The sequence below is a fragment of the Dreissena polymorpha genome, chromosome 1 (assembly GCF_020536995.1).
Source record: "Dreissena polymorpha isolate Duluth1 chromosome 1, UMN_Dpol_1.0, whole genome shotgun sequence".
NCBI classification, from domain to species: Eukaryota; Metazoa; Mollusca; class Bivalvia; order Myida; family Dreissenidae; genus Dreissena; species Dreissena polymorpha.
The window spans coordinates 132,303,014-132,317,315 of NC_068355.1; the positions used below are offsets into that span (position 1 = coordinate 132,303,014).

The 14,302-nt window shown below is 35.5% G+C and overlaps 2 protein-coding genes across 4 annotated transcripts in view; both read right to left on the minus strand.

The window, feature by feature from the left end:
• The window catches only part of LOC127850404 (myelin regulatory factor-like), a 114,896-nt gene that overhangs the window by 87,371 nt on the left and 13,223 nt on the right, over window positions 1-14,302 (minus strand). For all 3 annotated transcript variants that reach the window (XM_052383430.1, XM_052383448.1, XM_052383437.1), the window contains exon 2: window positions 12,813-12,891. In XM_052383430.1, the coding sequence (XP_052239390.1) occupies window positions 12,813-12,891 (79 nt within the window). The remainder of the gene's footprint in view (window positions 1-12,812; window positions 12,892-14,302) is intronic.
• The window catches only part of LOC127850429 (sodium- and chloride-dependent glycine transporter 1-like), a 163,739-nt gene that overhangs the window by 21,445 nt on the left and 127,992 nt on the right, over window positions 1-14,302 (minus strand). The window lies entirely within an intron of this gene.

The following is a 14,302-nucleotide window of genomic DNA, read 5'->3' on the forward strand; positions in this document are numbered from 1 at the left end:
CAGGTGAAGGTTTCCTAAAGACAATCTGTGAGTGATCAACTTCCTGGCCACTTGTTTATGAGGACACACATTCTGCGGTTTTGAGAACACTTGAGCTCGTTTCATGCAAATCTCAAAAGCAGCCATATCTTATGCTAAGCTTATCTAGGCCTGTGAGCTCATAACGATGCTTCAACACTAAATTTTGTCTTCAAAGAATTAAACGACTTTGCGATGGTCTGTTGATATATTTTTATGGGCCCTTGACTGCCATGTTTTATGTTTAATACTCCAGCAAGAGCTGCTGTTTAGACCTTGAAAAAAAAAAGCTGATCAACTTTTCAATGACTTGACAAGAAATTACAATCAAGAGAATGAAATAGCACTTTACCACTTAGGTACATATTTTGAGCATTTGTAGTCCCTTAGAAATATAAATTTAATGAAAGACCTCCCTTATGCCTCAGTCACAAATAATCCGGTCGCCGGCCGATGTGTCCGATCTCCAGGCATCGGGAAGATTGGACATGTCGGAGCCGTCCGCCGTCCCATGAGTGACAAAGTTTAAAACCTTAGTCACAAATAGACACCGATCACCATCCAATCAGCGGCCGACGTTGGTTTCCTTTCATCGGGTTGACTGCCAGTCGACAGACCGAGTTGACATCGAAAAAAGATCGATGATCAACAAACGATTATCGCCTGGCGTGCGCCCAACATCGGATTCATTGTACGTGTATCATAACTAGCGCCGTCCGGCGTCCGTCAGGCATCATGCGGAGGCCCTCCGTCAATCAGATGGTCGCCGGCCGATGTTTATGCCCCTGGGAAATACCTTTACTTTTGCCAATACACGTTCAATGAATCCGATGTCGGGCAATCGCCGGGCAATACCCGTGTGTTGATCATCCGATCTTGTTTCGATCTCAACTCGATTCCTTCCCGGGCCCCGACGTCGGGTAAAATTTTAAGTGAGACTTAAAATTAATTCGGACGCCGCCCGATGCTACAAATTGACCCAGTTTTCGTGCGATCATCGGCCGGTCGCCAGCCCGATGAGTGTAAAATACGTTGGCCCCTGATCGGACGGTGATCGGTGTCTATTTGCGACTGAGGTATTACTAGATGAAAGTTATTTAGGCTTCATTCCCAACCCTTAGTTACTGATGAGCAGCAAACAGCATAAAACCTGAACAGACTGCAAGTTATTTGCAGGCTGTTCTGGTTTTATGCTGTTTGCACATAGCCATTTTCACTTTGCCTTTGAGTAGGAAAGGGATAAATAGAGTGTTAAGACTCAGCAAGGTAAAAATAAGTGACTCAATGTCTCAAAGTTGAACTTCTAAAAACATCATCTTTAACAAATCTACACTACGCGACCCGTGATTTTTGCCGCGATTCTCACATCACCGCAATCGATGCAACGTGACAAATCGCATTGATTATGAGCAACAAGAAAATTTGGGTGTTGTCTTGGCGACTCCACGTTGACCGTCGCACGATGTATCTCGCTGTTACGCAATCAGCGTGAATCACCGCAAATCACTGCGAACCGCCATGGTTCACCTTTTTAAATGATTTACTTTGAGGGTTACACTAACATGTACATGTAACATATATGTATACACTTACATTATAAATTGCAATAATAAAGCTTTTGTTGTTGTTGTATACAATGGGCGGATTATCTAAAATACTCCCGTTCCGACATGAACTTGATGAAGCAATGTCAGAAGCTTTAACGGCTGCAAATTAATATAACAGCGCAGAAAGATCATGCAATAATTATTGAACATAACATGTAAACATAATTTAACTAATTGCATTAGAAGAATGTTTATTAAAACTTACAAGCAATTATATTCCAGGCCCTAATACACTACCGCTGTTCAAATTCCATATTGTTGCCATATACATGTAGCACTGTGTAAATTGAAAGTTGCATTGTGTTTCGTCTTTGGTTGGTTATAAATACCTTGTTTCTCTTTACATGGCATTTGATTTAGACGAAACTAATAATTTGGTAATTTACGAGGAATATGATATAAGTTTTCCATTTAAACTTTGATCTTACCGTGTGTGTTTATTGACGTTATTAATTATGTTAAGACTTATTTTTGCATTTCATTAAGAATTATAATGTGTAGTCCTTTTGTTAACAGTGTTTAGCAAAATATTCACGCCTTAAGACACGGAAATTGTTTACGTGACACTTTCATTTAAAGGTTAAATGTAATCGGTAGATTACGTCTAATAAAAAAAACGAGTTTATCAACGTAGAGTTCAATAATTTGATGATGATGTATAGTGTGCATGCATTTCTCTGGGTTTTCACGCCCCAGGGCCTAAACACCCTTTTTGGGGAAGGGGCCTCAGCCTTTTTTAAGGGGAAAAATAGTGTGATTTTTTCTTATTTGGGAAAATAAGAAATTTGTATTTCATTTGGATAATGGAGTTGATACATGAAATAAATTATATTAGGTAGCCACAAATATTTTTGTTGGTTTTCGTATTTACTTCCGTGACCTTGGTTGTAAAGGGTCTGTATGAATTATTTATGTCGTAAAACTAAAGCAAGCTGTCAAAATAAGAGCTATAAATCAAACACGTGAAAACAGACGCCGTAAACGCACTAAAAGGAATACCTTACCCGGTATATCTTAGTTGATACAATAATATTCCAAAATATCTACATGACTGAAATATTTTATGTCGTAATAGCATTTTAATGTAATCTATTTATAGCTTTTGAACTCGGCTCGTTCCCTTATTTGCCGATTGGTCACAAATGACAAAATTACGTCATGATTCGCGAGGTAAGCACTGTGAACAGTGACACCTAATTAGATCAATACACATACCCCTCTAGGAGATTAATACGGGAGGTAATGAAAGGCATATTCAACCAATACGAATACCCGCTAGGAGACTTTTGACGGCTCTGGGTTTTACCAGACTAATAGATGGCTCGACAAGTGAACAATTTTCACTTTTATACGAAGTTTAGATATTATTTTTGGTGGGGAATTTTTCCAGTATTTGGAAAAAATTTGGTCAAATTAGGGGAAAAAAGTGGTTACTTCGGTTGGGGAAGCGGCCGATATTCAGCTTCTTCAAAGAAAGTATTTTTTGGCCCTGCGCCCTAAACAAACAAAAATCAACATTTGATTATTTATTGTTTACTGTCCAGTGGGTGATAGTGTTTGTTATAGTGTCTAATTGGCACTCTTTGTACATGTACAAACTGTGAAAACATGTGACAATCACAGAAACAACAGGATGGCGCTGCCAATTAAGTGCGAGAATGGATCAAAGGGCATTGACAAAAAATAACAGTTTGCATATATTTTTCAGCGTTTACTCAGATGGTCTCTCACAACAACAAAAACTATACAAGTCAAGGTATTATGTTTTACTTCTATCAGTAACGATACGTATACGGCGTGTTTGATTTGAAATGACTATAAAAGAAATATCAAATTGTTCGCGATATAATTGTTTTAAAAATACCAAAGAAACATTTAACCAAAATCAACAGAATTCAATGTTCTCTGCGCTACACAATTTGTATAAAAAATCAATACTTGCACGCTCATATACCTTGACCTTGTCAATTGTCGCATAATTTTTGCTCTCTTTTGTCGGGAAATATACATGATGACTATATATTGGAAGCATTTGTAAACGTCGTGTTAACATTAAAACATCGGAAGTGTGTTTCGGATTATAAATCATTATTCTCATTTGGGAATTAAACGGAACATTTATACTTATGGTATATTAGTTTTTAATTGAATATTGATTTGTTACAACGCTTTACATGTCGAACAAATGTTTTGATAATATTATGCAATAATAGCACAATTTCCAGGAGGAAAACTTTTTTTACATGAATGTGTAAGACGCAATAAAACGTTTTTTTGTAAGATCGTATTGCATTCAATCTAAATTTAAATACGCTCGTCCAATGAAAGCTGTGTCACACATTATGCACTGTACTCTTTACACTTCTGAAAAATGGCGTAGTCATATGGTTGTGCACGGACTCTAGATGAGTTAATATACGCTCCCTGGGTTGTGTTAATTTAATTCTCAAACATATTTATCGACATAAATGTTTAAGATTATTTTTTCGTAAGTGATGTTGTAATAATGTTGGATTATTTGATAATTGTGAACATTAGAAAAGCGTTATACAGTTATCAATACGATTCGGTTTATATGCATGAATTGGCGAATCATCGATGTCACCGATATCCACTGCGATCATGGCAAAACGCGGCGAATCACCGCAAAATTGAGGGGAATCAGCGCGAAGATTATCTTGCTCTCGCGCTACGGCGGAGTGACGAATCACGTGAAATTGCGGTGATTTTCCACTCATAAAGCAAACTTTCCTCCGCGAATAAGGCAACAATCACGGGTCGCGTAGTGTATAACCTTTGCTTTAGCATCTAAATTGTATACAGAACTTTTTGATAACTGTAGAACTAACAGAATAGCTACAGATCATGCAGTAAAAGATGTTCAAGGAAATTGAAAGTTTATGCAAAGATCAGGTGCAATTAAAGTATATAAATAACATGCAATACATCAAATTTATCATTAACAGGTTGTTCACCTTCAACCATTATAAATATAAAGCTATCAGATTATATTGGCACTAAATTTCATCAGAACATCAGAACATCAGCAAAAAAGGAGATTCGGTCATAAAATCAAACACAAAAGTTGGTTAATGGTAAAAATAATTATATTCTGATATCTGATATTTTCAGACTTAAAGCTCGCCCTACATCGTACTTATGATGAAACTGATATTGTGGAATGTACCAAAGCGTTTCTATTTTTTTTAAGCAACTACGTCCTAGGACATGGGAAATAACTAGGAGCAAAAAATGTTACACAAACATATTTTTTTACATGTTGTAAATAATTATTAAAATATGCATAATGTTTTACAGTATCAAAGTAACACCTTTTCATTATTACAGTCGTGCTTACATTACAGATTTTGACAGGATTCCAAAGATAAAATAAATATCCCTTTCAAATGTCGATCAAGAGGTTCAAAGTAATTTATTACCAAACAAGAGCGCCGCATGACGGAGCAATATACGCCCGATTCGTGTGCCATTGGAGATGATACACTGATGATTGATGTATTTGTTTTGGAAATAAGCAAAAAAAATATTGCATGTGTTAATCGGTTGCATGTCTCCAATCAGACCTGACTGATATATAATCTATATACTACCTCTGACCAAGTTTGGTGAATTCAACTTGAACTAGAGCTTTGTCACTGAATGTGACTTATACCCCCATACCACTTTGACGCAGGATAAAAAGTTGTTTAAAAGTTTCGGATGAATACAATTTGAATTAGAGTCCGGACAAAGTGGCGCCGTTGAAAATGCACTAATTGACCCTATGACCTAGTTCTTGACCCAACATGACCCATATTCGAACTTGACCTAGATATCAACTAGATGCAACTACTGACCAAGTTTGGTAAAGATCGGATGAATACAATTTGAATAAGAGTCCGGACAAAGTGGCGCTGTTGAAAATGGACTAATTGACCCTATGACCTAGTTTTTTACCTGGCATGACCCATATTCGAACTTGGCCTAGATATCAACTAGATGCAACTACTGACCAAGTTTGGTGAAGATAAGATTTATACAATTTGAATTAGAGTCCGGACAAAGTAAAATGCACTAATTGACCCTTTGACCTAGTTTTTGACCCAGCATGACCCATATTCGGACTTGACTTAGATATCAACTAGATGCATCTACTGACCAAGTTTGGTGAAGATCGGATGAATACAATTTGAATTAGAGTCCGGAGAAAGTGGCGCCGTTGAAAATGCACTAATTGACCCTATGACCTAGTTTTTGACCCGGCATGACCCATATTCGAACTTGGCCTATATATCAACTAGATGCAACTGCTGACCAAGTTTGGTGAAGATCGGATGAATACAATTTGAAATAGAGTCCGGACAAAGTGGCCCCTTTGAAAATGCACTTATTGACCCTATGACCTAGTTTTTGACCCGGCATGACCCATATTCGAACTTGGCCTAGATATCAACTAGATGCAACTGCTGACCAAGTTTGGTGAAGATCGGATGAATACAATTTGAATTAGAGTCCGGACAAAGTGATGCCTTCCGCCCGCCGCCCGCCGCCCGCCCGCCGCCCGCCGCCCGGCGCCCGCCCGCCGCCCGCCCGCCAAGGGGTTTCACATAATACGTCCCGTATTTTATACGGGCGTATAAAAACATCAGAGAAAACACTTTAAAATTAATTTATGCAAAAATATGCAGTGCTTGGGTTGTTTAGTGAAGGAATGTTTTTATTGCACACAAATATTTTGCAACAGCAAACATAAATAGATTTATGACACAATATTGTTCAAATACAAATTAATGACAACATTCACAGTGCCCTTAAAACAGGACATCCGACTGCTGATTTACATAATTCAAACTCTGCTGATGGCAGCCAATAAGATTTCTGAGTGCGGTCGTAGTTTGTTTATTTTTCTAAGAATTGAGTTCAGGTACAAACCAGGACAAGGATTTATAATAAGGTCTGAACTGTTTGTAATGTCGCTGATGGTTTAAGTGGGTTTTTTTAAATGTGTAATTTATAAGTGAAAATGGCTATGTGCAAACAACATAAAACCAAAACAGCCTGCGAGTAACTCAGTCTGTTTGGGTGTTATGCTGTTTGCTGCTCATTAGTATCTAAGGGTTGGAAATAAAACCTTTGAAACTTGAATCTTCAGTCTGAAAGGTCATTAATTAAATTTAACTTTGTAAGGGACTACAAATGTGTGAAAATACATATCTAAGTGATAAAAGGTTAACCCAAGGACTATATTATTCAGTATAAGATTCACTGGGATCATTGATTAATGACTTTGTGGTGCCCAACATGCAATTTCCATATAAAAAGAATAGATGATATTTGAATATGTTAAAAGACAACAATTGCATACAAAATCAATTTAAAAGATCATTTATTTGTCATGGAGTCTGAATATTTATTTTTTATATCATGGAAAATCAAAATAAACTATCCTTGTTATTATATAAGATCAAAGGACAAAATAAAAAGCAGCTTAGTCGATACCATTACCTACCCAAGAAGTAATGATTATTCATCACATTATTATACTTTTTATAACTGCTTTTAGCAACCTTCAGAATGTATGAGCGTTAATACACAGCATTTTTTTCAAAATTCCATGCCTCATACTGAAGTGAGAAAACTTAAAAATACGTCATCTGATACATACATATATGAATGCATGAGACAGATGTTGTCAGAATAAATTGTCATGAGGCTTCATAATTTATTCATGACATAAACTAAATTGTAAGCTCTATTTTTTCATATATTAATATAATATACTGGCAAATACCAGCGTGTGACACAATGCCATACTACCAAAAACATTGCAGTATCAGTCACATTTGTTGCAGGAGACAAGCAGGGGCCAGTCTTAATAAATAACTTATCACAAATGTACATTAAGATGACGTTTTGGAACAAGCGTAAATCTAAAGCACCAACAACCTTTTCTATGGTTATTTTATCAATTTTCTTGGACACACATTTTCTTAATTATTTTCATTATAAACAAATAATTATGTACACAAACTCACCAATGGCAATTACTCAAAAAAAGGAGAAAGAGTAACAGCCCTTGTGCAATCCAAAGCTCTAAATGACATCTACTTACCTACGAAGTTTAAAGTTTTTTAGTTTTTAAGATATGCTCTAGCGATATTCAATCAGAATAACATAGCAAGGGGCAATTATGCCGAAAAATATGGTAGCAAGAATTATAGTTATTGTACACAACACAATAAAAAAATATGGAGGAGAGAGTTATAGTTATTGTACATAACACTCCTATAATTAGATCTACCTACCTTTAACCCATTTAGCGCTGGAACCCAATTTTAAAGGCCTTTGCAAACAGTTTGGATCAAGATCAGAAGCCACAAAACATGGCGTCTGATCTTGATCCAAACTGTTTGCTATTCTGATAGCGGTCTTTGAAAAAAGTGAAGAAAATTATGATTTTAGAAATTCAGCAGACACCAATTTAGCAGAGGACACATATCCCAGCATGCAAAGGGTTAAAGTTTCAAGTTGATACTTCTTTACGTTTTAAACCCTTTCCCACTTAGAAGCAAACTGAAAATGGCTTTGTGCAAACAGCATAAAACCAGAACAACCTGCGAGTAACTTATTTGGTAATCATTATATAAATAAACTTATTTGGTAATCATATATAATCATGATAGCCGCCATTTTTTTATTCCAAAATGCTACACCCTATTATCGTACAGGCAGTAAGGCTGTTGTCGGAAAAACTAAAAGAGGGCAACGGTAGGAACTAATGGTAGATTAAATGTCTCCGTTTGTGCATTTTTACATTGACAGCTTACGTTGGACTGTTTTCCACATAACAGATAGATAATGTAATCTTAGGTGTGAATAGGTCTTTTTCGCAGGTAGTGGTAGATGTGAACGAAACCTTCTTGGTGTTTTCCTGTTTGGTCCACATTTTTGGCACCTTCATTCTACATGACAATTTTACGACAAACAATAACCCCACTCTTCCAACATAAAAGATCAACAGTTTAACGTCAATACTGAACTATCTAAACTACTGTAGCCCAGGGGATATTGCATTACAAACTGATTTTTGATTTACACAAAAGTTTCCACTTAAAACAAAAATGCACTACCATTTTTCAAACCAAAAGTAAAGATCTTACAGTAAAATGTCTCCCATGAACTAAGTTTTTATACAGCTTTCCATATTTTTTTGTGAAAATGCACTTCGATTAAAAAAAAAGAGAAAAGAGTAAGTTGTCTCCCATGCCCTACCATTTCTTTATTCAGCTGTCAATTAAGGCCCAGGCTTTCCCCGAGGAAGAATCACATGATGTACATGAGTTACATGCAGTCTTATTAATGCATGCTTTTAAGGCTATATAATTACAGTAAAAGTAAAGTGCTGTGCAACCCATGGTTTTATCATTAAAACACTTCCAATTTAGAATACAAAATATGGCTTTTCAATGAAGTGGATTATTTGATTGTGCAATATTAAAATGGCAGCCCTTTTCGGTCTAATTTGCTAGTTTTCATTGGCTTGAAAGTTTTTTTCTTAAGTACTGCACATTCCCTCAATGCAAGTTTCAGGTTGAAAATTCTTAAAGTTTAGTTTTTGACATATGCTTCTGACAAAATTTAATGACTTAAAATTTAACGAAAGAAAATAATTTCAAGGGCCACAACTCTAAAGTGCAAGATGGTAATTGGCTGTTATATATTTTTGACTCCAGTATATTAGCATTATAAAGATTTTTTGACATTTGGCCTTGTCATCCTATATACACTGTAACTCCAATATAGTGCAGTTTGTTATAACGCTGTGTCCAATATAACGCGGGGGGTCCTTGGATCCCGTTTTTTCTCCAGCCTCCCATTTATGATTCAAATCCATGTTATGCAACTTCATGTATTTTCAGAAAATTCAAAGAAGCCGGTGATCACAGCTTGATTGCTTTATCCGTCGGTTTAACTGATTTTAATCGATTAGAAGTTAAACGACAGCTCCACAGTTAATCACAGGAGGGAATCCTGTATTTTTTTTGTATATATGCTATAATAGAAACTTTTATTAAAGCATATATAAAAAAAATATACGGGATTCCCTTCTGTGCAGCTAATTGGTGTTAATCTGTTTTGTAATGTCAATAAAGGTGTGAAAACGCGCAAGTCTGTCTTTATTATATGTATTCCCTATCAGAGCTGTTAATTTCAATAAGGCAAGTGCAAGCGGAATAATTATCAAATTAAAGTTATTTAAAAAGATTACCTGTTTATGTTTTAAGTTTTGTATTTATCGTGTTTTGTATTTCATTGTATAAACTATGGCTGTGTAAGTGTGTTATCGTTTATTATATGCTATATACATGCTTTATAAATAAAAAGATCTTTGTGTATGTTTAATGTCTCAGTACGTATACGAAAAATAAATTTAAAAATCCTGACGATTTATTTACATGCTAACGCAGTGTAATAGTTAACAGATGCACTTAAATATTTGCCCGTTATCAGAAAGTCACCGGAAAGAACGTTTTTTACATGCTGCGTATGATGCAATAAAACATTTCTTTGTACATGAATCGTATTGCATTCAATCTAAACTTAAATTCGCTCGTCCAATGAAAATTGTGTCCCAATGCACTGTTCTATTTTTTCTGAAAAATGGTGTAGGCATATGAATTTGTTTATGAAATTCGTAAACATAAACATATGTCATAAATGTTTAACATTATTTTTTCGTAAGTGATGTTGTAATTATATTGGATTATCGGATAAATGTGCACATTAGAAAAGCGGTATGTATACTGTTATCGTTCGATTCGGTTTATATGCATGTATTTGCGGATGACAACACAGCATGACAATACACAGGACCTATATTATAGGCTATACTATACCTGTTTTTATAGCCCCTTTAAATAAATAAGCTCAAAACTTATAACGCTGTCCGTTGATAACGCTGTTGCGTGGCTTGGACCCCGTCATCCGCGTTATATTTGAGTTACAGTGTTTACTGGTTGAGTTAAAGAGCTTAAAACATATTTAGTTGAGTCTGTTAATGTGTGACAGAAAGACAAACAGTTTGTAGACAATATATTGTATGTTGTCGGCATAAAAAGCATTTGATTTAAATTTTACAGTAGAAACATTAAAATTGAGACTTCTTCTATAGTATATTGAACATGTTTATTTAAAGCAAAGGTAAAAAATACTAATAATTGTTGTCTTCCCAATGGTCCCAAAGTTCAGACCCACACCTTTCCCTACAGTAATGTGATACTGATAACACAGATAACAAAACACTTCACACTCCGATGCCTGTAGGGGAATGTACAATCCCTTATAGGGTGAATATATCAACTGACCCTTAATAGCAAAATACCTGTATACAATAGCAAACACCCTCCACAATGAAAACCTTCATACCAATGACCGAGTCATCACTTCAAGATGGTCCTCAGACTCATTTATCTTTCTGACCAGTGACAAAAACTATATAGTGATCGATAAAACCAAGAAGATGCAATGCACATGGTAAACCAGTGTAAGATACATTGTATTAGCTCCGAGTTAGTTGTGAAAATAGGTAGGGTACAACCAAAAAAGGAAATGGGGTAAACACATGAAAGGAATCTTGGGTATTTCAATCACAGATGTCTTATATACATGAACGTGTTTTATGTATATGTGAATCCATAGAACAATTGTTAACTGCCAAATTCTAAATTATCTTTATCAGATTGCAAGTCATGACTAAAATTACTTAACCCTTTCCCTGACTCAGAAGCAAATTGTGAGTAACTCGCAGTCTGTTCAGGTTTTATGCTGTTTGCTGCTTAGCATTATCTTAGAGTTGGAAATGAAGCCTTTAAAACTTGAATCTAGTAAAAACAAATGTCTTTGATTATATGTAACTTTCTAAAGAACTACAAATCCGTCAATGTGATACATACCTAAGTGGTAAAAGGTTTATCTAACAGTCCTAAACAAGCTTCTGCTAAAACCCTTCTTGGTGTATATCTATATATATGAGCATTGTTCTGAAAAAACTGGGCTTAATGCATGTGCCTTAAGTGTCATCCCAGATTAGCCCTATGCAGTCCGCACAGGCTAATCAGGGACAACACTTTCCGCCTAAACTTGATTTTCGGTAAGGAGGGACTTCCTTGTAACTAAAAATACCATAAAAGCGGAAAGTGTCGTCCCTAATTAGCCTGTGCAGACTGCACAGGCTAATCTGGAATGACACTTTAGGCACATGCATTAAGCCCAGTTTTCTAAGAACGGGACACATATATATATTGCACTTCAGCTTTAGTAAAAAATGCCACTCCTTTATTCTGATAAAATACAAAACAAGGTCCACATTTTACCAACAGACTTGTGACCTGTCAACGCAAGTGATCCACTCTAGGGCAGACTTTCCTACGAGTCAAGTGGGTTCATGACATGCTATTGTAATGCTCATTAATTCTAATTGGCCGCAAAACTTGATCGCCAAATAACTGCAACTGTACAAAGACATAAGATTATTGAAATCTGCCTGTTTGTCGGCTCTCAATATAAACTGTCAATTATGAATTATAATACAGAAACTTAGAATTTCAAAACCTGAAAAAGGTGGTCACAATTTTATAGCGCAGATTAAAGATCTTTAATCTGAAATATGACACTCAAACAAGAAAATTAAATGATGTATTTGTGTAGCCATACGTGACTTTTGAACAACTCCAAACCATCGTTAAATAACTGACAAATGAATCTTAATGTTCAGCAAATCATTTCAAACATAACTAACACTTAATTGTTTATGTTCAATTAAGAAAATTCATCATAAAACATATCCGTACTTATGTTTGCTTCGTTTTTAGAAAACAGACCTTAATGCATGTGTTTAAAGTGTTGATCTTAGTTAGCCTGTGCAGTCTGCACAGGCTTATCCGGGAAAACCCTTTCCCATTTATGCTATATTTTGTTTAAACCAAGTCTCTTCTAATTAAAAATCCAGTTTAGGCAGAAAGAGTTTTCCATGATTTGAATGTGTGACCTGCACAGGCTAATCTGGGACAACACTTTAAACACATGCATGAAATCTGGTTTTCCCAGTGCAATGCTCCTTTTCTTTCCCTATACATAACATTCCAGACATTTATACGCCTCGATAGCATTTCATACGCTGCTACTTACACGTCATCATTGATGAATTTCTCCAAATCAAAATTGTCTAGGGTGATCGGCCCATTTTCTTCAATCCCAAGGTCGTGATCTAAATAAACAGACAATAAAGTAATAAGAATTTTAAGTAGGGCTAATGAAACATGAATGCGTCAATTATGATGTATAACACAATCAACAGCAGTCACTACTAGCTGAGTAATAACTCGTGTAAATTTTGTCCTATCAAAAAAGTTATTCTACTTTTCCTGTTGTCAGCATACTCAACCTTACAATAATTGATCAATTAAAGATTTTTTCAGTCAGCTACTTTCACAGCGCAGGTTTTATATATCTCCTCAAAACTTTTAACTTATCCCTGTTAATTAAAACTAGCTATCTATCATTCTGATATAAAACTCTTCAAAATATTCAGAGTAGTGGGAAGAAGACATTGCAAAGTTTTGGTCAAGGTCACTGCATGGTATAGGTCAAGGTCACTGCATGGTATATCAGGATGAAAATGTCCATCCAGAGACTGTGGCCGATCATCATCATACCATTAGCATTATCATTGTTGTCAGCACTGCTAGCAGCAGCAACAGAATTGTCATAATCATCATACCATTGTCATTATCACTGTAATCAACAATGCTAGCAGCAGCAGCAGCATAATGTCATCATCATCATAATATCATCGTTATCATTGTTATCAGCAGCAGCAATAAAAGCTGCTGCAGCATAAGCAGCATAATTGTCATCATCATAATCATCATCATAAGCAGCAGAACTAGCAGCAGCAGCAACAGCTTTGGCATCATCATAATCATCACCATCATCATTTTTATCAAAATCCTCAATAACTTCTCTTTCTTCAAGTTAATTCTAAAGTTAAAGGTGAACATATATATCTGTCACGACTCAAGAATTGATAGCACATTATATTCTTAAAACACCAAACAACATGAACATTTGACCACAAACGCAAAGCAAAGAGTTTAATGGCTAGCAATATTAAAACAACAAATTGGGAAATTCCCTTTTATTTTTCAATGCCAACTACGTCCTATTGTAAAGCAGGATATGTCAAGGATTAATAATTATACGATGTTCAGAAGCATTAAATAAACAAATCCACAAAATTGACAAATCAACAACAAGACGATCTCAGTTTTTGTCAGTTAAGACGGATTGCCTGCAATTTATAGCCAAGGTTAAATATGTTTTTCATCTTGTAAATGTTAGTGTCATTTTGAAACATCCCAATTGTGTGTGTATTAAATGAATTTGATGTGTTATCTAAGAACATGGCCCTACTTTGATAACTATTGATTACACACTCAGGTTCCCAGTTTATGAAGATAAAGTAACACATAACTAAGGGAGGTTTTATGATACTAACAACTCTCAAATATTTACTGAGCTTCCATGCTTCAAGACATTTTTTATGTAAAACAGTTTCAAGGTGAAAGACAGATTTTTTTCTGATTTGCATGGTCTTTTCATAGAAGTTGATAAGGCTT